Here is a 24,821-nt window from a genome sequence, read left to right as displayed (position 1 = left end):
GTTTTTTTTTGTTATTTTTTTGAATACGTTTTATCCACTATATCCAAAAGTGTTGCAGGCACTTAAGTCCTTCCCAAACATTGTAGATGTTTTTTTCGACAGTGGAGCAGGTTGGTTTGGTTATTCCTGGGTTCGTGTGTGTCGGTCTGTCCGTATGTCTCTGTCCATCTGTCTGTCTGGCGAGGAACGGGCCATCCGCGGCTGCTGCTAGCCCAGGATGTCCAGGTAGACCGGCGTGGCTTTTCCCATGGCGAACAGGACCTTCTGAATGTCCTTAATGTTCAGTCGCTGCTGCGGTTCCCTCTGCCAGCAGCCCAGCATGATGTCATACACCTCCTTAGGACAAATCCGTGCCCTATCCAGAACCCGACCCTGGGTTATGCACTCAATAACCTGCAGAGGAGAGAGGGCAGTGGAGTGAGACAGACGATTTTCACTCACTGATTGCTTTGGTTTGCTCATAATGAGAAAGCAGTGACACTGAGGAGACTGTCCTCTGAGCTTTGAACTAATGAAACTGAGATGAAAGAAATAAACAGAATGCATTCAGTCTTAAATCTGTGCAATGTTAAGGCACGACAAGATTTTTTCTCCCTGTACCACAACAAAAAATAATAATAACAGCGAATATATGTGAGGATGGAGGCTTGAGATGTTTTAAATAAGGTAATTGATCTTTTTTTTGTGGGACTTGAGCACTTATCAGCTAAGTAACTCACTGCTGCTGTGACAGTTTGACTGCATGACTTGTGTCGTTTACAAGCCAAGGTCTCTTAGAAGAATGGACATGCGTCTATTTGTTTGTAAGGACAATGGCTGCATAAAAAATGCACGGAAAAAAATTAAAAATGTTGTGTATACAACAAATCAATGTAGGCAGTATAGACAGAACTATTTTTTAGGGTGTACAATAATTACAAAGTCAACTGAAAATAAAAAACAAACTATGGTGCATGGCTATTTCATGCTCTTGTGATCTAGCAGCACAACAATTCACAGACAGAACAAAGCATATCGGTTGCTATCTGAAGCCTAATTTCTGGAAAGACTGTACAACAAACCTAATCTGTGTTTAAATAAACATGACTTTACTGTGGTTTACACTCAAAGACTCAAACAAACTGAGACTACACCAAATATTTGAACAAACCTCTGAGGAATCATTGTTTTTCGTCTCTTTACCAAGGTAAACCACCTACTCTTTTGTTCAATTGTTTATTATTATTATTTAGTCAGTCATAAAGACAGACTGAGCTGATAGAGGATCAACTCTTGCAAAGTAACCTGGAGGCTCTTTGCATAAATTCACAGGTCATAAAACATTATATCTGAACAATGATGAAGGCTGCAGCCGACAATATGCTCAGGTGACTCCGGGAACAAACACGACTTGCGAGGAAATCAAGGTCTTTTAATGCAGCACTGATTTTGTTAGCTGCGGGAAAACTTTTCTGATCATTTCACAACTCACCAGGTGACAGGGCTGTGGTTATAGATTATGTGGGCAATTTATTTTCCTGCACTTTCTATTACAGTGTTGCACAATTATAATTACTTCTCTGACACTACCTTCAATTTCCGGTCAGTCATCATATTAAAAGGTGCTGACGCAGGGTTGAGATTAAAACAAATAATGAGCATTTCCAATCATTGCACTAACTCATTCAGCATGTAACGTTGGTCCATATACGTCATGATCTGTAGAGTTTTCTCTTTAGATTTGTCTTTGTTGACGTAGGCTTTAGTTTTTCTTTTTCTTGGCCTCACACTTGTATATAATAATAATGATAATGTAAAATAAACTTTTTTCATTCATAAATTCAAACTAAAATTGAGAGATATTGGCATTATCCTTTGGCACATTTGATGATGGTGACAATAATAATAATAATAATAATAAATTAGACCAAATATACAGCTTGCTTTATATTATATGTTACTATTTGCTTTTCTTTGTCATTCACAGATACTACTAGTGATACAGTTAGACCCTGGAACGTTCTTACTCCCTGCTTCAACATAGTAAAAAATACTGTGATCACCAAACACATATATGGAGTATTTGAAAACAGATGAGGTCTGCGAGACTAAAAGGTATTATTTTCTGTAGCTTACTTTTGAAACACAAAAAATTACGTCTGTGTCTCCAGGACCTCAAACTGATTATTAGGATTGCACTACTTGATTTTAAACCAGTATGGCTCATTTCAGTTTCTGCTGTGTCCATATAGACACCATATTTTGTGTGACGTCTGCTGAATGTGATCATGGAAACACGTAGTTGAAAGACTGACATCAAAATGGTAACCACTGGATGAATTGGTGCAAGTATAAATCTAAGCTACTGATTGTGTGAACGTTGACCAGCGAGGATTTTAAGACCAGAAGTGCTGATAGCTTGAGGGTGCACGATCAAGTTGTATGTGTATGAAATGTCTTTAAAACTTAAAATATCATTACTGTTGTAGATAGTCAAGGGAAAAGAAAGACAAGGTCGTGAATTGTCACCCTCGTCATACGATCACAAAACACAGCTCGACTCCAGGCCTCTCACTTAACAACAGCTCAGATGGACGCCCAGCACTGAGCTGCAGGCACATGTGACAGACTGGAATGTGATCCGCTGTGACTGAGAAGCCCGGGCAGGAGATCCAACATCTTTTACTACGACTACAAATACAATATGTGAACATATACTGTGCCATATAGCTTTCTCTCCTTGTTTCCTCTGAACGGCTTTGAGATTATTACATTTTATCTTTCTCTACCTTTCTCCCCGTGTCACGTATATATTCTGTATCAGCTTGTTCCAGCTCAAAGTGAAAGAAACAAACCTCCACTCTACGTTTTTACGGCTGGGCTGTTATGTTCTCCATGTCTAGCACGTCATTTTAAACAGGTTTCCCCCATAATTCACCCATCTTATATCTTTGGAACCTAAAGTGAAATCTAGTGAGGTGTTGTTGGTTTGAGTCTGTGAAGGAGAATGTGGGGACAGAGCCTGGAGGAGAACTGGCTTGTTTGCTTTGACAGTTTCCACGTAATAATTTTTGATCGTCACAGATGCCTTTTTATAATGCTTAGAGTAATGTGTAACTTAGTAACATGATGATAATAAGCACAATATTCCAATCTAAAGCAACCTGAAGACAAACTGACATTGGATAAACAGACTGTGAATCTACCCTTCTGACAAAGTACTGTTAACAGCTTCATAACATTTTAGTAAAGTCACTTCATCAGCAAGGTTTAATTTAAATTGTCCCAAAACTCCTCGTCGTCACGATTCATATAAATGTGGAAATGTTAATTTGTGTCGTGCCCGTAAACATATTGATGTTTCAATTGAAATACGCAAAAATGCTGCGTGTGCCACATGCCAGGTAATTCTTTTAGGTCAATTTAATTTTCTCAATATGCCCGCGTTACAAGAGTAATCCTAATTAAATTGTATTGATTCAAAGCAGAGCCTCCAATGAAAAAAACAAACCAATCATGGCGGTTATGTAACACAGCATCTTGTCTGAAGGCTAAGCGGAAGCAGTTTATCACCTCGTAGGACCAGCATGAGCTTCAGAGAGGGAAGAGAAACACCACGATGGTGGTAGGAGATCCAAAATGGAAACATTCGTTGAAATCTAAGATTAAAAGCTTGTGCTTTAAATTCTGCTGAAGCAAGGGGGAGTATTTCCTCACCCCAGCTGCTCAATGAGGGAGGACCAATCTGCTCAGTTACATCCTACTTCTTTCATTCTTTAATAAGGCAAGGTTAAATATACCGTCTGTAGGTGTTTGCTATAAACACCTTTACTTGAAATTTTCGAAATGGAAAATAAGATTACAGTATTTCGCAGTGGATAATCAGGAGCCATACTTTTCACTATGTGCCTGACGGCCTGCAGCACAGCCTTTCATATATGTATAATGTTTATGAACAACATGCTTCAGGCTCTTTGTACCTCGTTGTTACCCAGCTGAAACCAAGGCTGCTTCCCATAAGTAAAGATCTCCCACAGAATGACTCCAAAGCTCCAGACGTCGCTTTCCGTGGAGAATTTCCGGTACATGATGCTCTCTGGAGGCATCCAGCGGATAGGTAGCATGGTGTGTCCTCCAACCTGAGGATGAGAGAAGAGAGGATGGAGTTCAAAACACAGATTAGGAAATGTAGTCATCAACACAACTCCCAGGCGTCTGGGGATTAACTGTCCTCATATGTAACTGATACAATAGGCTTAGCGTTTCATAAATGTATGCTGCGCTGCTGAATGGAGACACTTATGCGACACAGGAAAACGCTGACTTATCTACCCGCTCTGTGTGTATTGAATCATGGGATGTGAAATTCCTCAGGTTATGGAATTAAAGCGTCCCTTTGTTCTTGATGAAAACAGCAATCTGTGGTCGCTTCTCTGCAGACGTATCAGGCATCAGAGGAGGATCAAAAGCTTTCAGAGCATGGAATCGAATATATTCTAATTAGTTTTAATGTAGGACGCCTTCAGAGAAGGGGTTAAGGAAACAGCTCAATAGACTGTATGCTCACATGCATTATCATGGTAAAAGAGTTCAAGTAGCTGCTAATGTGAATGCCTGATTTCTGTTTTTACCGCTCACCTTGTGCATTCAAAAGCATGTTTGCACTAAGTGAGGTAGCAGCCGAGGCACCGGAGATCTCAACAGGAAGCTCTTTAAAGTCTGCAAACCAGCAGAACATGAAATGAAGTCCCTTCACTGTAAACCCAATGAGGCTGGATATTAATCAATTAAACAATCAGCCATTAATCTTCCTTGCTCTCAGCTTCCATTAGCAGACATTGTTTTAAAATCTATTACATCTATTTCCCATTCACGTCAGTGGCGCTGATCAGCTGGACATGACTGATGTCGGAAAGAGCAGCAAAGTATTGCAAGTTTCAGCTCAGGAGCCTCACAGTCTTAATTAAAGTGATAATGAAGCTCAGGAGTCAAAGTTCACTATTGACATATCATGTTATTAACATGCTACTGTGATTTGATGTGGAGTCTGCTGGTGCTAGAGACACAGGAAGCTTCCACTTGTCTCTGCCAACTGTCGCTGTACCAATTTTAGAAGAGAACATCTTCATTTAACCTTCATCTGTTCAACTTTAAAATCTTCATAAACAATATACAACCATCTGTTATAGAACAGAGACTGTACAGTATAAACTGTATATGTAAAAATACAAATAAACAAAAAAAATTGAACAAATTTAATACTACAATAAAAAAAGCAAATACATTGAAATTTCATAAACAGATAATCAGAATTGAAACACAGTATGCAATCTAATACAAGGCAGGCTGTAAACAAACAAACAAAAATATATTTTTCATATGAATGTGATACATTTAACGCAAGACACCACCTATAGTATGGCATTTGTTTTCCTATCACTCCCTGTTGTCATCACTTATATGTCATCTAGTTCACTCTTTCACATTGCTATAAGCTAATCTCAATATGTTTTCATTCCATCTATACATACGTGCTCATTCTCGATACATTAGGTAGAAACCAAACCAAATGCAGTCCCACACCCTAGGCACTGACATCATGATTAGGAGGACGCTCTCTTGGCCTGTGGCTGCACTTCTGGGTTACAAAACAATAATCTCATTCATTCAATCATAACTCTTCCCCCAAATCAATTAACCAGCTCCAACATCTGTGTGTCTTCAGCTGGGAGGCATTTCAAAAAAATCGATTTCACCCCCCCCCACTAAAATCATACTAATTACCTCCTAGTTGCATAGTGCACTCATTTAAAATGTTCCTTTGAAAGTCAAAGACAGTCTCGTTGTGTCAGCTTGATGCAGAAGATTCAAATTCTGGATGTTTTAATGAAAAAGGAGATTTGCTCCTTCCTGGCATTTATAAAAACCTTCTCCTGTTTGTCCCTTCACTAAAACTAGTTGTTGAGTATGAGGCCTTTGTTTCTTTGTACTTGTCCTGTCTGATGCCCTGGACTTTACTTGTGACAGCAAATCTGAATTTATCTAGGTGGCACCATCACAACTTAAAGGAGATGTATTATGCTCATATTTTACGTGATCATTTTAATTTGGGTTATAACACGATAAGGTTTTCATGCTCTAATATTCAGTAGACACGTCACTTTCCTACATATCATCCATTCCTGCAGCTCCTCTTTTCAGCCTCTGTCTGAAACATTTGATTTCAGCTCCTGTCTCTTTAAGGCTCCCTGCTTGATATAACCTGGTCTGCTTTGATTGGCCAGCTGGCCCACTCTGTTGTGACTGGTCAACCACTTCCAGCACAAGTAGGAAGTGTCGGCCTCTACCTTTGCTTTGTCAGGAAGTGTGCAAGGCAAGTCGCTGTAACGTGCAATATAAAAATGTGGGGCATCATGATGTCACACCCACGGATGACGATGGTCTTTTTAAATTGAAAGACCTTTTACATACTCAAAGAAAAACTGTAAAAGCATAATGTGCAGATTTTAAAAGAAACACTTTTATGCTAACATCAGCTTATGGCTATAGTTGGCAAACTTTGGATCAATATCATTGTGTATGTGACATTTTTGGATCAGTTTGCTGACTATGTGCTTGTCACTGTTTGCGCTACAGTCACACAACATTCCAGTCATGTCGCTTTATGATGATGTCTTTAAAACCACTGACTTGACAAAGTTAGGACATGAAAGAAATAACAACTCAATATTCACCACAGTGCACACCGTGGCATGCAGGAGTCAGCCCATGGTCATCTGAAATGTGTACTCTGAAAAGAGGAGCTTTAAATAACTATGAGGTGCTGGTGTTACTACAAATCTCAGAAAACCAATGACAGGACCTAGAAGTCGTATTTTCTTCATAAACCTTATTCCACAAGGCAAATGTTCTTTAAAGAACCCTGTCATCTCACAAAGCATAGCCACAAGACATTTCATACCCTGTGGATATTGGATCTTCACTATGTTTCTTGGTGTTTTGTGCCACTTTGGACTTCGGAGCTCCTCTGTGACTTGAGTGTCTTGAACAAATTGATAACTGGGGTGTGGCATTGAGTGTTTACTGTGTTATCATGGGGCCATATGCCTTCCTTACATTAAACACAAATCGATATTGGTCCACATGACCACTAGAGATGGTTTTCTCTAGTGGTTTTCTCTCTGGAGTTACCAGAACACCTATATGCTGACTGTGGATCAAACTCACACTCCATTAACCTCCTTTTCACTTCCAGACCTCCCTCACTAAAAACACTTTTTATTTATCTTTCATCTATTTGAACAAGAATAGCACTTATAACAGTACAGGACATTCCTAAGCCAAGACCCAACAAGCCCCTCCTGAAACCACTTTTAAATTCATTAGCTTAGACACGCTAATAAATATTTGTGTTCTAAACAGGGCTGATTTAGTTTAGTTAAGTATATTTCCTGGATCTGCACAATAATTGAAGTCAGTTCCACCAAGTTTCATGGGAATCTGTCCAGTAGTTTTTGCATTATCCTGCTAGGTGCTTGATGGTGTTAATAATTAATTAGTGGATTTTTCATTCTGAATTTTTACATAAAACTTGCAAAGTGTTGTGTTTATTCCTTTTAGTTTTTAAGCAGTGTTTCAACTTCTTTTAATTTAATTTAATTTCTTCTTTTTTTTAACTAAAAGTCCTGAGGGTTTGCTGAGAACACGCTTATTTTTTCACCAAATCCTACTTTACATTTAAACATTTAAACACATTCACACCTCAGAGCCGCCCAGTGCAACCACTGTCTTCTGTGAATCCCAGCAGGGGTTAGGTGCTCAATGCAACTGCATCTCTGTGAAGTTGTAAAGTGACTTAGGGTTAGGGTTAACCCTAACCCTAACCCTAACCCTGTGCCATTATCCCCAGATCCACTTGTCACAATTCAGCTTTTCTATAATTTACCCGAGAGCATGTGGGACATTAAAAGAATCTCAACCGCAGAAACATCCTTTAACTCCAAACGTTTTTCACACACTTTCCCGTCAGCGCCCTCTCAGACTGAGTCCCATCCTAAGCAAGTACAGTAGTATCTATCACCCTGGAAGACAGAAGACGCCGTTGGTGATTTTCCTCAGTGGCAGGACAGATAAAATCTTAATTCAGGTCTGCTTTTCTCTACATCTCAGACACGCGCAGTATTTAGTGAAAGTCCCAGAGGGAATTCTGTGGCATCGAAGGAGCCTGGCAGCGTCTCTCTCTTATGCGCTCACCTTCAACCTCATTAACCGGGGTTCCCCTGCAAGCTGATGGCTAAATGAACACTGACTTTATACACCACCTGCTCTCATTAGACATGACACGTGTTAGTACTGTACACAACATTAAGCCAATATTGATGCAGAGACCAGTCGCCCCTGTTGTGCCAAACCTCAGTGCCGAGCCAGGCTAGGTGGGCTGAGAGGGAGGTGAAGGAGTTGGTGAGGGGCTGTATACCAATCTGTCCCCCTGTGGAGCCTTCTAAAGATTAAACAGAATTAATTAAGTTCCTGTTAGCCTAAATGACTTATCTGAGGTCCACCCTCCCCATTGTACGCAAGCCTAAACCTCATCAGATGCATGCTAATGATTCAACTACAACTGCGGCGAAGGGGCATTAAAGCCGCCTGACTCTCTGCTTCCCGAATGGCTGCATGCTATCACCTTGGGTCTTTGTGACAAGGCCATGGCAATTAGCTTGGAGCATGGGGGAAAAGGGGGGAAAAAGTCTGAAGACATAATAAAAATAAAATAATTGCCCTTGTAATTATCCTCATCTTTCTCACTCAATGTCACATCGAGAAGCCGGCAATGCTCTGCGGGGAGTGAGGAATGAGTCTGGGGCTTTTTTTTGTTGCTGTGTAAACTGGATTAGTGCTCTGCCTGTCCCACCGTGGCAGGAGAGTGATTGGATTAACGGCGTGGAGAGCACAGCAGCATGGCAGGAGGATAGATTACTGGCACAGTTGGGCTCTTCGACGGGCGCTCTGGGGCCGGCAGGGAGCCCTGGGAGGCCCCAGACACCTTAAAGGGCCCCGATAACCATCTAGATACACACTTTCTCTCCCCGCTCGAACCACGCTGCTATCTCTGCTCTCCCAGCTCAAACAGCAGAGAACACAAGTTCAGTTTTAGAGGCTATGATGTCCATTAAGTTTATACCTGCTGCGTTGCTGCCAAGTGGAGATAAAGTGGTATCTACTCTGGCTGCTGCATGCCGGTGGGTGGTGAAACTTTCTGAATGTTTTCTAAAAACACACGTACACACACACACACACGCACGCACACAAACACACAGCAATAATGCTATCGTGCAATTTTCAATCCACACTTTCAGTCTCTAGCTCTTGTACATTACTGTGTGTGTATAGGCGGCTCCATGTTGATGCCGACTGTGTAACTGCCCTGTGAATAATACATCTTTAGCGGTGGAGCCCCGTGTCATGCTGTGAAATGTTGTCTTCTGGAACAGTGAGCAGCTTTCTACATGGGTCCCCTTTTATTAAAAACAAAACCATTAAACACTCTATTATATATGCAGAAATAAAACCAGAGTAATATGTTAATTTGCTCTCTTGCCAATCGTTAGATGAGAAGATGATATCACTCTGTTAATTAGTACAGGGCTAAATCCAGCAGCCCATTAGTTTAGTTTAGCAGTAAGTTAACACATCTTCTCTATAGGGAAGCTGGCTGTTTCCCTCTGCTTACAGTCTTTACGTCATGCTAAGCTAACCAACTGCACATAGTAGCTTCACAGTCACCACAAAGCCATGGAAGTGGTATCGATCTTGTCATCCAACTCTACAACAAGGCGACTAGACATTTTTCCCTAAAATGTTGAGCTGGCTCAAAAGAATGCAGGGACAGTATTTTCTGGGCCCCACTGAAGGCACAGACGTCCTCTGAGGTCAACGCAGCGTCTCCTCCATTCCAGAGATTTATTACTGCATAACAGAGTGATCATGTAAGACAGGAGTGGTAGGGCTAAGAGAGAAAAAACAAGACCCAAGGGGAGAGGCAGAACAGATTTTTTTTTCTCCTTCCCTTCCTGCAGCAGTAATAAATATGGCCTGTGTACTCATTAGCACCGAGCTACATACAATTTTCAGGGGTTTTTGCTTGATAAATAATGTAGCAGCGTAGCGTCTGTTTGATCCTTGAAACTGAACAAACCTGGGGACCATTTTTCTTCAAAGCAATGCGGTGCAGGTAAGCAGAGGGCTCCTGGCAGAGCCACTGAGAACACTGAGTCCTTGAAACTGAATCATTAGATTATAAAATTATTGCAATGTTTGATAGTTATTAGTCCCTAAATCAAAACAAGCAGATGTTGGCTTCAAAACTATTTCCATTTTATACCCAAATGTTGAGGATAAGCTTGTAATTGTTGCTGCCCTCTATAAGGTTAACTGGACACATGCTCTCCCTCAACACAGTCCTGCTTTACATTCTGAGCGTGCAGCACTCACTGAAATGAAGAACAGAACCCTGCCATTGCTAAATGAAAACACTCAATCTGCAAGTAAACCTCCAGAGGGAAAGTCTGAAGAGTGTTTAATATTCTCTGGCAAAAGAATAGGAAACTATGAGCCTCTGCATTTAATCCTTCCACAAGAACCTACATGCTGTTCTTCATAATTTGGCTTTAATGACGTCTTTTCTCTCCTTGTCTTGAAGGACCAGCCCGGAACATGTCTCCATATCTGCAGCTTTTCCAGAATGTTTTTATGCAATCAAAACCTGACTTGACCATGAATTACATAAATCCTGTGAATTACTACGACAAATCAGAGAGGAAGGCTTTCCTGGACTCCTGCTTTCTATAGAACTAATGATTATTGGACAAATCAAACTGGTTTTTATGAGAAAACTGACAGACGAGAGTTAGCTGTCGAGGGCCGTCAAATTTACTGCGATGCATATTGTACTGGTAATTCTCATTCCTGTAATTAAGAGGGCACGGAATACCAATGAAACTTGTGAATCGGCTTTAAGAAAATATTACATCTAATAATGATATTTGAGATCTGCAGGTTTAGAGAGCTCCAGCATGAGCTCCTGCGTCTGGGCCCTGTGAAAAGATGTTTGGTAAAAACAGTCTCTCACTCTTATTGTACCTTTAAAGTGCCGGCACCTTTGAAGCATTCACTGTCATTTATATCTTCCTACACATGCATAATTCAGCACTCCACAGGAAAGCATTACCTGTTATATTGTGAGGCAGTGGTATAAGACACCTACAGGCACCAGTGCTGCCGTCGGCCTGTGTGGGATCTGCTTTTGTCTCTTTTGAAACAACACAAGAGCGTAGTCGGTGCAGGCGGAGCAGGAGGACGTGGCAGATAGATGTGATTTAGGACAATATTCATCTCTCTCTTGAACATGTTCCCTCCTGCTGCAAAGTGTCTCTGGAGTCCCAGAGGGCAACAAGCGTCAATACGACTAGTCAGCGATGGGAGGATTGCGCTCTTGGCAGGGTGCTGCTATTTATAATCACTCAACACAGGGAAAGTGTCCAATACTGTTAGGAGCTCCTTATCTCTGGGCTCTGTCAATATTCCTCTGTGTAGGCGGGCGGTGATGCTATCACAACACAACACACCAAGCAGCGGCAGCATCACAAAAATCATGCCACACACACACATGCACACACGCATGCACGCGCCAAATTCCAGCTGACACATGGTCCCTATTACAAACCATTTATCTAGTTTGTCTTAGTCTAACATACAGATTTGCAAGAACTATTCTCACTCTATTACTGCAGTATGTAAATGTGTTTGTGTGAGTGAGCGGAATCAGTAAATTATTCAATAAATTATTCAAATGTCTAGAATTTCCGAAAATGAATTCAATTTGATAGAAGGAACCATTCGAAGGAAGGAAAACATTTGCCACAAAAAGACGAGTTATTTTCTTTGTGTCTTATGTGTAACCACAGGACTTGTTTTGTTGGACACATGCACCCACACGTGCACCTAGTAATTTAATGAAGCAGTTTCACAAGGTTTATTTAAACATTTGCACAATTTTTTTTTCTCTGGCCACTTCCTTCCACCCTTTGTTTCGTGTCACTGCTGACTCGGCAGTTTGCCTGGGCAGAGTGTAACTACACACGGAGTCACCAGCTGTTTCTTTTCACCTGTCAGTGAGGTCATGTGGTCAGAGGTTCACCTCAGCCCCCCCAGGTTCAACCCGTTCTGCACAGACGCCACGACCGACCAGCAGGAGTCTCTGGCATAGTGTCAAAGACAAGATCCTTCACTGGCTTTCCGCTTAAGAATATTCCTTGTGTGGGGTACTGCAGGGGTATAAGTGAGTTATTTTATCTCACTTCACCCCGACACTCATTAATAAACTATATCTGCCCACATACTTATTTAATATGAGATTGTAGACAGATGTGAATTCAGAACAATTCCTAATTGGCACTGTTCCTGGGCTTCATGTTGGGTCTTAACCTGAAGAAACTCTCTCTGTCAGTCCTCTGAATGAACACTAACTCAGTTCTGTTCAAACAAGAACAGTCAACTAAACCATAACATCTTCTAGCTGAGCAGTATCTGCCTGCTAAATTAGCTGTGACCAGGTCCTCAGGGTAAATTAGCAAAGTTTTATCCTGTATAGTCCGACCAGTTGTCACTGACCTGCACTGCAGTAGTTGGGAGAAAAAACGTTTTTGTGTTTGATTGTTATCTAGCTTAATGCACCCTAGCATAAGGTATCAAATAAAAAATATCTGTAAAATTAACTAGCATTGAAAAGGACCCAAATTCTGAACTACAGGAACCACACTTTAATATATGATGAAAATAGGAATGTGAAATTAAAAGAAGTTAAATGTGCAAATTAACAACTTCAATTTTTTGAAATGCGACCATCACAAAATGTTGTTTCTCTCTACTGTCATTGCAGTCAATGCTGTCCCCTCCAACCCCAGCCCAGCTGTGTCAAGGCCCTGTCTCAGTCCTTATATTCTTATGAAAATATGTTCCATTGTGGACACATGGACAGCACTGGATAACTCAGATATGTAGCTGTTTGGTGTTAGTGTTGTTTTGGCCTCGTGTTTGTTTTGAGTATGTGTCCACAAAATTACACAAAATCTAATTCAGAGTGCGTCTTATTTCAAATTAAGTCACTGTTGGAATTCATGAATGTAATTGTCCAACTGTTTGCTGTTTTAAAATAAAACTAAAATATTTTGGTCTCAACAGCTTCCACCCAAAGTTGCTCAGCTGTGATCAGAGAGCTTTACACATAATTATTTTTAAAAAAGTCAGAGTACTGATTTTCTGTTGCCACTGTTGTTCACCGCACCTCAGTGCCAAACTGACACTTCTATATCCACTCTGGGCCACAATAGTTGGCTCGATTATACAGATGCGCAGTCGGCCACAGACCCAACCTGGACTAAACAATACACTTTCAGTTTTGAATAGTACACAGACCACACAGATGGTGTGCGTGGAGGAGACAAGCACCAAATAACAAAGACAACTCACTCAAATTTCCTTACTAATTATTTCATGCGTACAGAGATGTCCCCCCAGCAGGCAAATACTTCACAACTGCAGGCGTTGCCCCAAGCAAAGTCTGAACTGGCCCAGCTGTCACGCCTGGAAACAAAATCAGGCGCACCTAAAGTCATTACACAAGAGCAGCCTGTTTCAAGGAGCCAGATCTATGGCAGCCATAACCCTATGATATTCATTTATTTATCCAGCAAAAAATGCTAAATTCTTTAGCCCGGCAGTTCCAGCCTGGTTCGTAACTTTCAAAGTTGCTAATCGTGTTAAACAGTAGCAGGGACATGAATAGAAAAACTATATAAACAAGCCTCTGAGCATCAGTCTGGAAGCTCAGCAGGCTCATCTCCTGCCTCACTGCTAAACCTCTCCACCCTGAGCGAACATATGACGGCTGGTGTGGGATCTGGGGGTTGCACATGGGGAAGGGGAGCTGCTAAGTCTCCTTAGGGAGGAAAAGATGAAATCAAAAATAACAACGAAAAATGACACAGAGCAGAGAAGCAGTCTTCACCTCTTGGAAATGTCTTTTCACTGTAGTTTGCAGCTCCGGAGGAAAGGACGCTGTGTGATGAGTCTGTTACACAGGTTAGTCTCAAGTCAAATATATAGAAAGCAGCATGGTGGGGGACATCAGCAAAGCATGATTTGTTACTGTGAGTTTTTACTTTTGAACATAGTATATGGGAGGAAGGTGACAATGGAAGAATTATAATTCTGGTGGAGCAAAATAAGGATCCTGAAGTCTTACCCTGTAGTAGTCGCTGCTGTAGATGTCCCTGGACATGCCGAAGTCTCCAATCTTCACCAGCAGGCCATTGCCTACCAGGCAATTGCGTGTTGCCAAATCTCTGTGGACAAAGTGCTGGGAGGCCAGGTAAACCATGCCCGAGGCAATCTGGGTGGCAATGTGCAGCATCTGGGAAAGGCCCAGCTCCCCGTTGGACTGCAGTGGCAGGCCATCTACCAGGATCATGGCGTCTGGGCCGTGGGCTCTGGGTTACAAAGAATAATGTTGATTGCTCTAATGAACTGATAATGATGAGTTCTCTGGTGTCTGTCTGAAGGCGAGCGTATGCAACTCTCACCAACCACTGACCACACTGTGACACAATTACTTACAGTATAATCACATATTTTTCTGTAAGTATAATTAAAGATACCATTGAGTAACTGTTACACAAGTTAAAAGTCTAAACATTCATGAATAACGTAAGTGAAGAAATACAAATTGAATCAAAATGATTACTCATGAATTCACATTTTCATCTATAGGAACAAGAACTTTGTTGTTAATTCTTTCTTTTCACAGTCTTGCTTTAAGAACTGGACATATGAAACTCTAGTGTTTGTTCATCATGGCAGACTCTAACCTGACATCCTGTTTTATGAACAAGACAAATCTTCTTACAGAGCTGACAAACCTTTGACCTGGCTGCACTGTTACCTTGCTCTACCCTTTCAGAATAGTTGGCATAATAAAGAGTGACTATTAGGAATATAAACATATTAACTATAACCTAGAAGTAGTAAAGCAGCTTAAATCCCTATGATTAACTGAGAGGTGCCTGGGCTGTTATTTATATAAGACTGTATGCAGTTACAGAAAGTCGTATGTGTATAGAATCTTTGGTGGATTTAAAGCAGCTTTCAGCAACATTTCTCGTTCTCGCCCGTTAGGAATTCTAACCAAGGCTGAGGAATTTCATCAAAGTGCTGCAAGTCATACATTTACCAGAGCAGGTTGACTGTGGGTCGAGAGCTCTCTCCCTGCTTAGCATTTTTAGGAAACAATGAAGAACTCATTTCCTGTGAGAGGTTCCTGCTGTTCTTATCACGCTCTCATCAATGTGATTACAGACCAGGCACTAAGCAGAGGAGACTCCAGCTCTCTCGCTCCCTCTTTAAGGCTGCTTTCCTTTTTCCATCTCTCAATTGTCATGCAATTCAGTGATCTTGGCTTTTTGTGTCTGTGTAATAATTTGGCTCCACTGTAGGGGGATTAGTACTTTTTTTTCTTACAGTGTATGTTTCTTGCTTGACTTCACACACATTTAGTAGGGCAGGCGGCCCTCTGTATATCTGAAGGCTGAGCAGGACCTGCCCATTCGATCTCTCTATTCACTCCTGTTGATTCCCCGCACATCTCATCTGTTAAACGTGACCAACAGGACCCATAGACCAAAAATCTGCCGTGTCTTGCACCCTGCATGAAAGAATTTCATCATTCGCAACATTGCCTTTCATTTCAAGAGTGATTTCCCAACAGAAAGTTCCTCACGCACTCTTGAATCTACACACGCACACACACTCGCACTCAATCGTAACATGTCATCTTTTCAATTAAAGCTCAGACTTCAAAAACAGGAAAGACCACACACACGCACAGCTGCTGTCAACGCACTTGAAATAGCAGACTTCTATCTCAGACTGCTCTTGAGCACACTGACATTCTTTCCAGCTAAGATTTCCTTTACCAAAGCGTTCGCTGTACCGGCATCATGTTGCTTTTGTTGAGGCTTATCAGAGGTCACTTCCCCCGGTACAGTCTGACATTACAGAACAAAAGCACCAAAGCACTCATGTTTGCTAACTCAGAAATCTGTGAAGTTAGCTGGATATTGTATTAGCAGCAGAAACTGTTCTAAACAAATTAACTTTTCTTTGACTCTTACTGATTCTATTTTGTATTTACATACTGTTTATAAGCTGGTGGACAATTCCATCTAAAAGAACAATACCCTGACGGAAAACGCCCTGAGGTAGCACCCACATTTTTACACTGTAAAATAACCTTTCACTCACTGTAGTTAACTTGTCTATGCAAATGCTCAGTTCCAGCTCTTGCCTGGTACATTAATGTTAAACCGACTGATTCGTCAGTAAAAAACTAACCTGAGGAATTTGTTGAGGTCTCCGTGCTTCATGTATTCAAAAACCATGATGAGAGGGTCTCCGTCTACGCACACTCCGTAGAATTTAACGATGTGATCGTGCTGCAGGTTGGTCAGCAGCTCCGCCTCCCTCTGGAAGTCCTTCCGTGCAGACAGGTTGGGATCTTTCAGTGTCTGAAGGGGAAAACAATGAGTCAGATTTAGACATTGCTAGGTGTTCATCTGTTGATGCTACAAGTTTATAACATTGGGGACCACGTTAGTGCAATATCACCGACAAGGAAACTTCAAATTATCCACAGGAGACACATTTGTGTCCTGCCCCCAAACGGCATGGCATTGACTCATATATTCTACTTTCCATCACAATGCTAAGTGCTCTTCTAGTTTCTCCTGCTACCCTCCATATTGTAATCTGAATGATCTCTTTCAGTTTGAAACATCCACTCAGTATGCCCACTTGTCTTCAGTCTGTAAAAATGCTCTGGACATGAAAATGCCATTTGACCTACGGTCGGTCCAACCTGATATCCTGATAAATGCTGGATGAATTTTCTTCATCCAGCAATAAAATTGCTGCAACGTCTGCACAAAAATATATTTTTGTGCAGACGTTGATGGTCCCCAGAGGATCACGACTGACAATGACCATAGCAGTTTGGGTTTTGTGAAACAGTTATTAATTCTACACTCAGGTTTAGTGTTTGGAAATTTCAGAGTGTTGATTCTCTATGTGTAGATTAACTGTCAATGAACAAACACCTACAAACTGATATTCTGTAAATGAATTGGCATTAGAAATAAAAAAAATAACATGGCGAGATTAAAATTATCATAATTAAATTACAAAAATATTGTTAACACTAACAATCTCTAACAGCAGTGAAACTTTACAGAACTAAAGCAGCAAACTTTCTCCAAAGTCTGCAGGCGGTAAGAATCAGTAATACCCCCAGGCTAACAAGCACGACATCCACTGTCTGACTTTGGTATAGGAACGAATCCGGTGACCCCGGAACTCCCAAGCAGTCTCTACCAGCTATAAGAGAGTGCCAAGCAGTGGAGAGCAATGTGGGATATGTGATGGAAATAAAGCATTTATGTTTGAGGCACGTCACAGTCTCTTCGTCACTCCATGCAGCTCTGATGTTTTTATGTGCTGCCATTTATTGTCTCTTCAGTGGAGCAGAAGCTTCAGTGAGTCACATGCTTAATACGTCATGATTTATTGAATAAGTCTATTTCCATTCTACTTATATGGACCCACAATGCTTTGACCAGTCAAGCATAAAAAACTGTGACACAAAACAGATTTTGAGTTTTTCCCAGATTATCCCAGATGTTTTATTCACTTTGGTAAAAGTATTTTAGTCTTGTTCCTTTAAATGTGGAGGATCAATCATGCTCTTATGATTCTTTTACACCCAAACAGCTGTACTTTATCACTAGATTCAGGCAACGTTGTTTGAGCACTTGTTTGCTCACTCTGTAGGAATAGAGGAGATAATGGTAATAGAAAATTCGTGGGTTCTTCTGAGAGTTGATGGTAAACACAACAATGATACCTGTTTTAAACCAAAAGGGGATTTATTCACCAGATTGTGTTATATTTCCTTATTTTTATCAATAAAGCTTGAACTAGTCTACTCAACAAAATGTATCCAACCAATAAATCTGTACACAGTTCCAAGGCCAGGGATCACTCAAGCTGTACAGCTGAGGCACTAAAGGAACAATTAATACGCAATCTATTGATCTGATCGGTTACAGGATCGAGCCGGGGTACCTTGAACTCTTTTGACATCAAGGACACATGAAACATAAAATCTTGATGGTAGGTCAGCTGAGCCTGGCAGTATTAGAAAGGAAAGTGAAAAAAATCAAATACCTCCTCTACTTGAAGAGAAAAACACTCTTGACACTTCATCAGCAACAGGAAAATATAGCAAGTTGCTTCTCTTGATCTCCTTGGTCTTGAGTCCTGCTTTCCAAGACTGGTGCTGACATTATTACAGATGGAAAGACCTTGAGATAGAAATACATTTACTCATATGTCCTCTGCTTGTAGTGAACTGCTGGAGGTTGTTGAGATGTACAGCAGCGTAGGTAAAATGGCCATAAAATTCTATTACCAAATCAAACCACACTCTTAAGGAAATGTTTCTTGTCTGGGCATCCTTCCAAAACAATACCTTCAAGTGCACGAATGCAATAAATTGAGGGAAAGAGCTGCAATGAATTGTTCCCTTTGCTGACCTTTAGTTTTATTTCAGGCACAAACATGTTCAGATGAAGATGCACACACGCTGTGTTTTAAAAAATCAAGAGTTCACTGTGGAGGAGGCTTATTATGTAATACTAAGAAAAGGAAGTGATCGCCTGACACTACAACATCATCATCATCATCATCAACAAAACTCCTGTATTTCTCTTTCTGTTGTCAAGGAGAGGGTAGCTTTTTGACAGTATTTTGTTTTTCCTGGGTAGGTTTGCTTAGACTGCAACCTCTTACTCAGAATAACCCTGATTCACATTCATACAGTTATTCAGATTCACACTGGGAACTGCAAAGCACAAATTCCTGTTGAGCCCTGTGAAGACATTGAGAGATGCCACACACGGGCAATTGCTTTAGTTCATTCATATCATCTTTGCTTCACAGTAAATCCTGGTTTCTTGGCTGATTGATAGTTTTTGAGCTGGTACATTGATATGTACAATTGAGCATGCAGTGGAACCAGAAGAGCATTTGTATAAAAGTTGGACAACTTTTGTGGTTTTGATGTCATTTGGAGCAGAGTCTGCAAAGCAGTATGAGAGGCCCAACCAGTGTGAACCGGGGCATAACGCTCTGTCAGCAAAGGGTTGTCGTGAAAGTTGCCATAAATAATATAACTTTTACGATGATGTCATACATCACTATTTTGTTTTTATCCTAGACGAGTGGTATGAAATGGAAAAGGTTTTTTTTATCTGTTGCACATTTTTCCCTTGGTTGTGTGTGTTTGTGTGAGTGTAAGTGTGAGTGAAAGAGACAAAAAAAGAGAGACAGAGAGAAAGGGAGAAAGAGAGAAAGAGAGCGAGAGAAAGAGAGCACCTACAGCCCCTCACCTGAAGTTACGTTAACCTTTAATAGCCTTTAACAACAGCCTGTGTGATGTTTCTGGTATACCTACTAGGTACTCAAATTAATTCCATTACTATACAGTATGAAGATGTGCATCTAAAAACAAATGAATGGATTAAGTCAACAGAAGTGCTGGAATGCTTCTATTTTGAAATGTGTACAAGAAGTGTTAAGGAGAAATATGTTTGTGACATTTATTAAACAGATACAAATTTAAACTGCTGAAAGATCATTTTCTCTGTCTATTCTTTTGTGAACCGCATGTGGGGAAAATCTGCGAAAACTCGAATCTCTAATGAAGCAGGGCGGCTGAACTGCAGCTTATTAACAGGCCGCTATGGATCGGAAATGAAAAACAAGCCGATCCGCGGCCGTCCCGTGGCACAACCGCAGCCAGTGTGGCCCGGCTGTCAGACGAGCTCCAGAGGAAGTGCCCTTGGCCCTCTATGATAACTCTGCATCTGATGAACCTGGTCTGAATAACCATCACATTTCCTCCTCGGCTGCATTGGAAGAGGTCCCTGTGTGTGCTTGTATTACAGGAGGTCTCTGTGGATCCAGAATTTCTGACATTGTTGTAATGAGTGTTTAAGGAGAGTTTAAAACATTCCCCTGGAGGTGCAGTGCGGCCCCGGGTCCAACATGTTCCCGAATGGGTTTCTTGATTTGGAGGGCGGGCCTTGTCAGTGAAACCACGCTTCATCTAACATAACCAATCAGGACCTGAGAATTCAATGTTACTTTCTTTTCAACCAGACTCACTCACACACACTTCTATTCTCATTCACATATCATATCATTCTGTCTTACGCTTACTGTCATTTTGTTCCTTACACTTGGTTAATTGTGTTCACATGAACTATTTAATACTATTTAATCACTTATCTATACTTTTACTCTTTTTCAATTATAATATCCAGAGAGAGCAGTGTTGTGTGTATGGGAATGTGTTAATAAATAAAACTGAGTATGAGTGTGCAGTGTAAGAGAGTATAGTAGTGTTTGTGTAAGAGTATAGTGGTGTAAGTGTGACATTATGATGCTGTGTGCATAAGTATGAATTATCCCTCATCGGGCCTCTCATACAGTAGAGAATGTGGTGTGGGGCCATGGTAATGAAATCTCTCCAATACACAGTCTTGATCAATCACAATATCAGGTGTCAATCATAATGTTTCCCCCTATGTTAATTGCATCAAAACATCACTTTTAATCACAATTACCAGAGAAATTAACACTTGAATATATCAATGTCATAAGAACTACCTACAATGAGCGAAACCATCTTCAAGGAAAATGTATTCAACTTATATTCTGACTTTTTAATTAGAACCATGTCCTATCCACTAAAATGAAGAAGGTGGGGTTTATGACCTATACTTATACTGGACCAAGTCACCCCGGGACGATCAAGATTACTCAGTATCACTTTTGGGGAGCAGTGCAAAATTTACTGCACTGCAATCTTCAACATGACATTATGTTTCTGAGCCTCAGCTGGCACATTGGGTTGTCAGTTAATGTAAACAGTAAAGGCAATTAATAATAAACATTATTAAATAGAACCTGAAAAAGCTTGGAAGCCCCTATCAATAGCATTGATATCTGACCTCTGACTCTATCCCAAACCCAGGCATTTCTATGCATTCAAAGCTATTTGAATTTGGAAGCAGAATAAATAAAGCAGTGTGAGAAAATGTGAGAAAACATGAACCTCTTACACATGCATATAGGAACCATTTATATGGAGGGTGGACACCTAAACAGGTGAAGGCATTTGAACAAAGTAACCTATTCAGCCAGTTTGACAAGAAAGGATTCATATAGGCTCTCTCAAGGTGTTCTCATACACAGCAATGATCACGTGCAGTTAATAACATCATGCCAATACAGGCCAGGGGACATCAGACAATGTAGATGAATGTGATCTCAGAAGGAAAAAACACATTGAAACCTGAGGCAGATGGACTACAACAGCAGAATACCGTGTGGGGTTCCACTCCTGCCAGCCAAGAACAGAGATCTGAGGTGGCAGTGGGCACACACTCACCAGCACTGGACAGTTGAAAACGTGTGGCCTGGTCTAATGAATCTCTATTTCTACTGAGACACGCAGATGGTCAGGTCAGAATTTGGTGTCAACAGCATGACTCCATGGACCCAACCTGCCTAGTGTCAACGGTTCAGTCTGGTGGTGGTGGTGTGAGGAAGGTTTTCTTGGCAAAAATTGTGGGCCCCTTTACACCAACCAGGGATCATTTGATTGCCAAAGCCAATCTGTTGCTGACCATGTGCATCTCTTTATGGCCACGGTGGATCATCTTCTAATGGATACTTTCAGCATGATAAAAATCCACGTCACAAAGCAGAAGTCATCTTCGGTGAACTTCAATGTCCTCAACAGCCACAAGATGCGAAACCAAAAGCACTTTTTTGTGATGTGGTAGAGCAGGAGATTGACAGCATGAATGTGCAGCTGATAAATCTGTATTAATGATGTGTTTCAGTCATGTCAGCATGGAGCAGAATCTCAGAAGAACATTTATAAAATTCAACATCTTGCGTTAACCAAACCGAGTCCCTTTCCGTGTTAGCATTGTGTTCCTAGTCAAAAGATTGCCTTGCTGCTTTTTGCTGTGAGAGTGGGGTTAACAGGGTCTTTACAGATGCATTAGATCAGGGCAAGAGATCCTTATTGACTGTCATAGGGATGAGGACATTTAGGATGATACCCACTGTGGGGCCTTGTGAGAGTTCCTATGCTAAACTCAGCTAACTGTCTGCCGCCTGCACCTTCATACTAAGTGCACAGATGTGAGAGTGGTATCAGTCAACTGATACCAGAGCATGAAAGCAAATAAGCACAATTCCCCAACTGTTTATTTTTCAACACACACACACACACACACACACACACACACACACACACACACACAGACACACAAAGACACACAGTAAAGACGTACCTTGACAGCCACCAGCATCTTGTCCTTGGTGGGGCTCAGGTTGTAACACTCCGCCAGGAAGACTTTACCGAACGCTCCCTCACCCAACTCCCTCTTCAGGATTATGTCTCTCCGCTTTATATGCTGGACTACTAAAAAAAAAGCAGGGCAGAGAAAGAGAAACACAGTCATTTTAAAAACCTTTTCCTGATTTTAACATAATTGCATATTAAATGAAACAGGATCCTGTGTTATTTTTGCAGACATTCCCAAAACATAAATAGAGAAAAAGAAGTGAGTAAATTTGAAGCAGGGGAAGATTGGATGCAGCTATGTCCAATATTGCTAAATAAGATGCAACACCAGACATGTCATGGTAAAAAACAAGTGAGAGTGTAAAAAATCATGCACAAAACATCTAAAATCTTGTTTATCCATGGAAATGCTCTTTGACCGTTTGAATAACTCTCTCAGTATACAGTAAGTGAGATACGGCAGCTGGGAAGTGCTTAAAAAGCAGTTACAAAACATGTGATGTTGTCGAAGTGTAAAAAAAGTGTTTTATCTGACTTTAAAGCTGCTTCAGAGAGAATACTGGAAACAGTTGGGTTCATGCGGTTTCAAATCTCTGAAGTGCAAATGAAATGCAAGATAACACTGAACCTGCTGAGCTACAAATCTCTTATCTGGATTCCTTGGTGTTACTGTTGGCATTGAAACAACAAAGGGGCACATTTTCTAATGAGAACTGAATTGTAAAACCTCTATTTGTGAAAGGTCTCAGTGAGGACAATAAAACAACCAGCTGGGCAGGGTGAGAAAAACAATCCTCTGTCGCTCCATATACATGTCTTATTCTACTTTGTTTTCACATTTTTTCTTATGAACTCACTCTGACAAGATAATTTACATAGTGTAGAAATTGGATCATCGTTCGCCCATCTTGTGGTTGCTAGCCTTGCTTGTGACCACAGAACTAAAGCTTATTCTTTTATTGATAAGAAAAACTAGACTTCAAGTCTCCCAAGCTGACCACACTCGTGACAGCAAGAGACAGAAGATAAAAGACAGACGGAGACACAGACAGAGAAAGACAAAGATCCAGGAAAAAAGAGAATTAGTGAGACAAGGGAGTGTCGAGCCTGATCTGTGTCGGAGGTAAGGTTTTTACGTTCGACACAGATCAGGTTCAGGATGAAAGAGCCGAGGAGGTGTAGGAGCTGTTGACTTCTGAACAGAGCAGCTCCTCTGAACTGACTCTGAATTACACAAGGCACCTTGTAGGTTTACTATGAAAACTGTACTGTTTCTAAATGTGTGCACTATTTTACACTTTTCTGGGATTAAATTTGAGGTATTTGTACCCCTAACATGATATATCAGTGGTTTAAAGTAAAAAAAACTGCTGCAATGTGTATTTCCATGTCCGGCGTGTGAGCTGCAGACAGAACAGGCTGTTGCATTTGTTGTCAATAGAAGGTCATCAGCAACCACAGCCTGAAACTTAGACACGGGTTGTCTTGCTTCAGCTTCTCCCAACATCCAATGATCTCTTTCTGCAGATGAAACAGTTAACTGACATATCTGCAATTTAATTATGAACATTCGCTGAACTGTGTCACTTAGTTACTGTTGCCACTGTAAACCTTTCTTTATGTTTAGCATTCCATTAGGGGACTGAAAAGGTTTTTGTCTGAAATGTCAACCAGCCCCTGAAGATTTGATCAACTGCAGCTATATAGCTAATTAAGCTGTAGTGTTAGAGTCATGTGTTGAATGTAAATAGTGTCTCTGGACATTTCTTAATGTCTCCAGATGATTTGTTTAAGAATAAAGACCCCTGAAAGGCATCCTATACATTACATGATGGCAACACAAACCGTGCTAAACAACTGAAATTGAATCTGCATGTCCCAGGAAAACACTCAGCAGTGAATGATCAATGTGAAATACATTGAAATAAAGAAAAAGATTGTTCCTCTATCGCAGTGAAGAGCTAAAGCAAGTGATAATTGTGAGCATGATGAGGAAAAGTGTAAATTATTCTGACATAACTGTGTTGACACAACACATTACATATCATTAAGCCGATGCTTTTATCCAAAGCGCCTTACAATAAGTGCATCTAACCGTGAGGGTATAAACCTAAAACAGCAATGGCATATAGGTACATTAGCTTCAAAAAAGGCAAACTACAAAGTGCAATATATAAGTGCAACCTGATTTCGACCATCTTCTTAGCCAAGGTGTAGTCGGAAGATATGTAACAATAACATTACACTTCATTGTTTGTAATTTCTCTCCATATGCCTCACTTTTGCCTAT

The 24,821-nt window shown here is 40.8% G+C and overlaps 1 protein-coding gene across 4 annotated transcripts in view; it reads right to left on the bottom strand.

The window, feature by feature from the left end:
- Positions 1-207: 207 nt before the first annotated feature.
- ntrk3b (neurotrophic tyrosine kinase, receptor, type 3b) overlaps positions 208-24,821 on the bottom strand; it is a 164,517-nt gene continuing 139,903 nt past the window's right edge. For 3 of the 4 annotated variants that reach the window (XM_061068463.1, XM_061068462.1, XM_061068464.1), the window contains 5 exons: positions 22,518-22,648; positions 16,426-16,598; positions 14,282-14,525; positions 3,960-4,118; positions 208-393 (listed from right to left, as the gene is read on the bottom strand). In XM_061068463.1, the coding sequence (XP_060924446.1) occupies positions 208-393; positions 3,960-4,118; positions 14,282-14,525; positions 16,426-16,598; positions 22,518-22,648 (893 nt within the window). Of the gene's footprint in view, positions 394-3,959; positions 4,119-14,281; positions 14,526-16,425; positions 16,635-22,517; positions 22,649-24,821 lie in introns of all 4 variants that reach the window. The other variant, XM_061068461.1, reaches the window with a different exon arrangement.

Source organism: Limanda limanda, chromosome 3, assembly GCF_963576545.1.
Source record: "Limanda limanda chromosome 3, fLimLim1.1, whole genome shotgun sequence".
Lineage (NCBI taxonomy): Eukaryota > Metazoa > Chordata > Actinopteri > Pleuronectiformes > Pleuronectidae > Limanda > Limanda limanda.
This window is presented reverse-complemented; position numbering and strand designations above follow the sequence as displayed.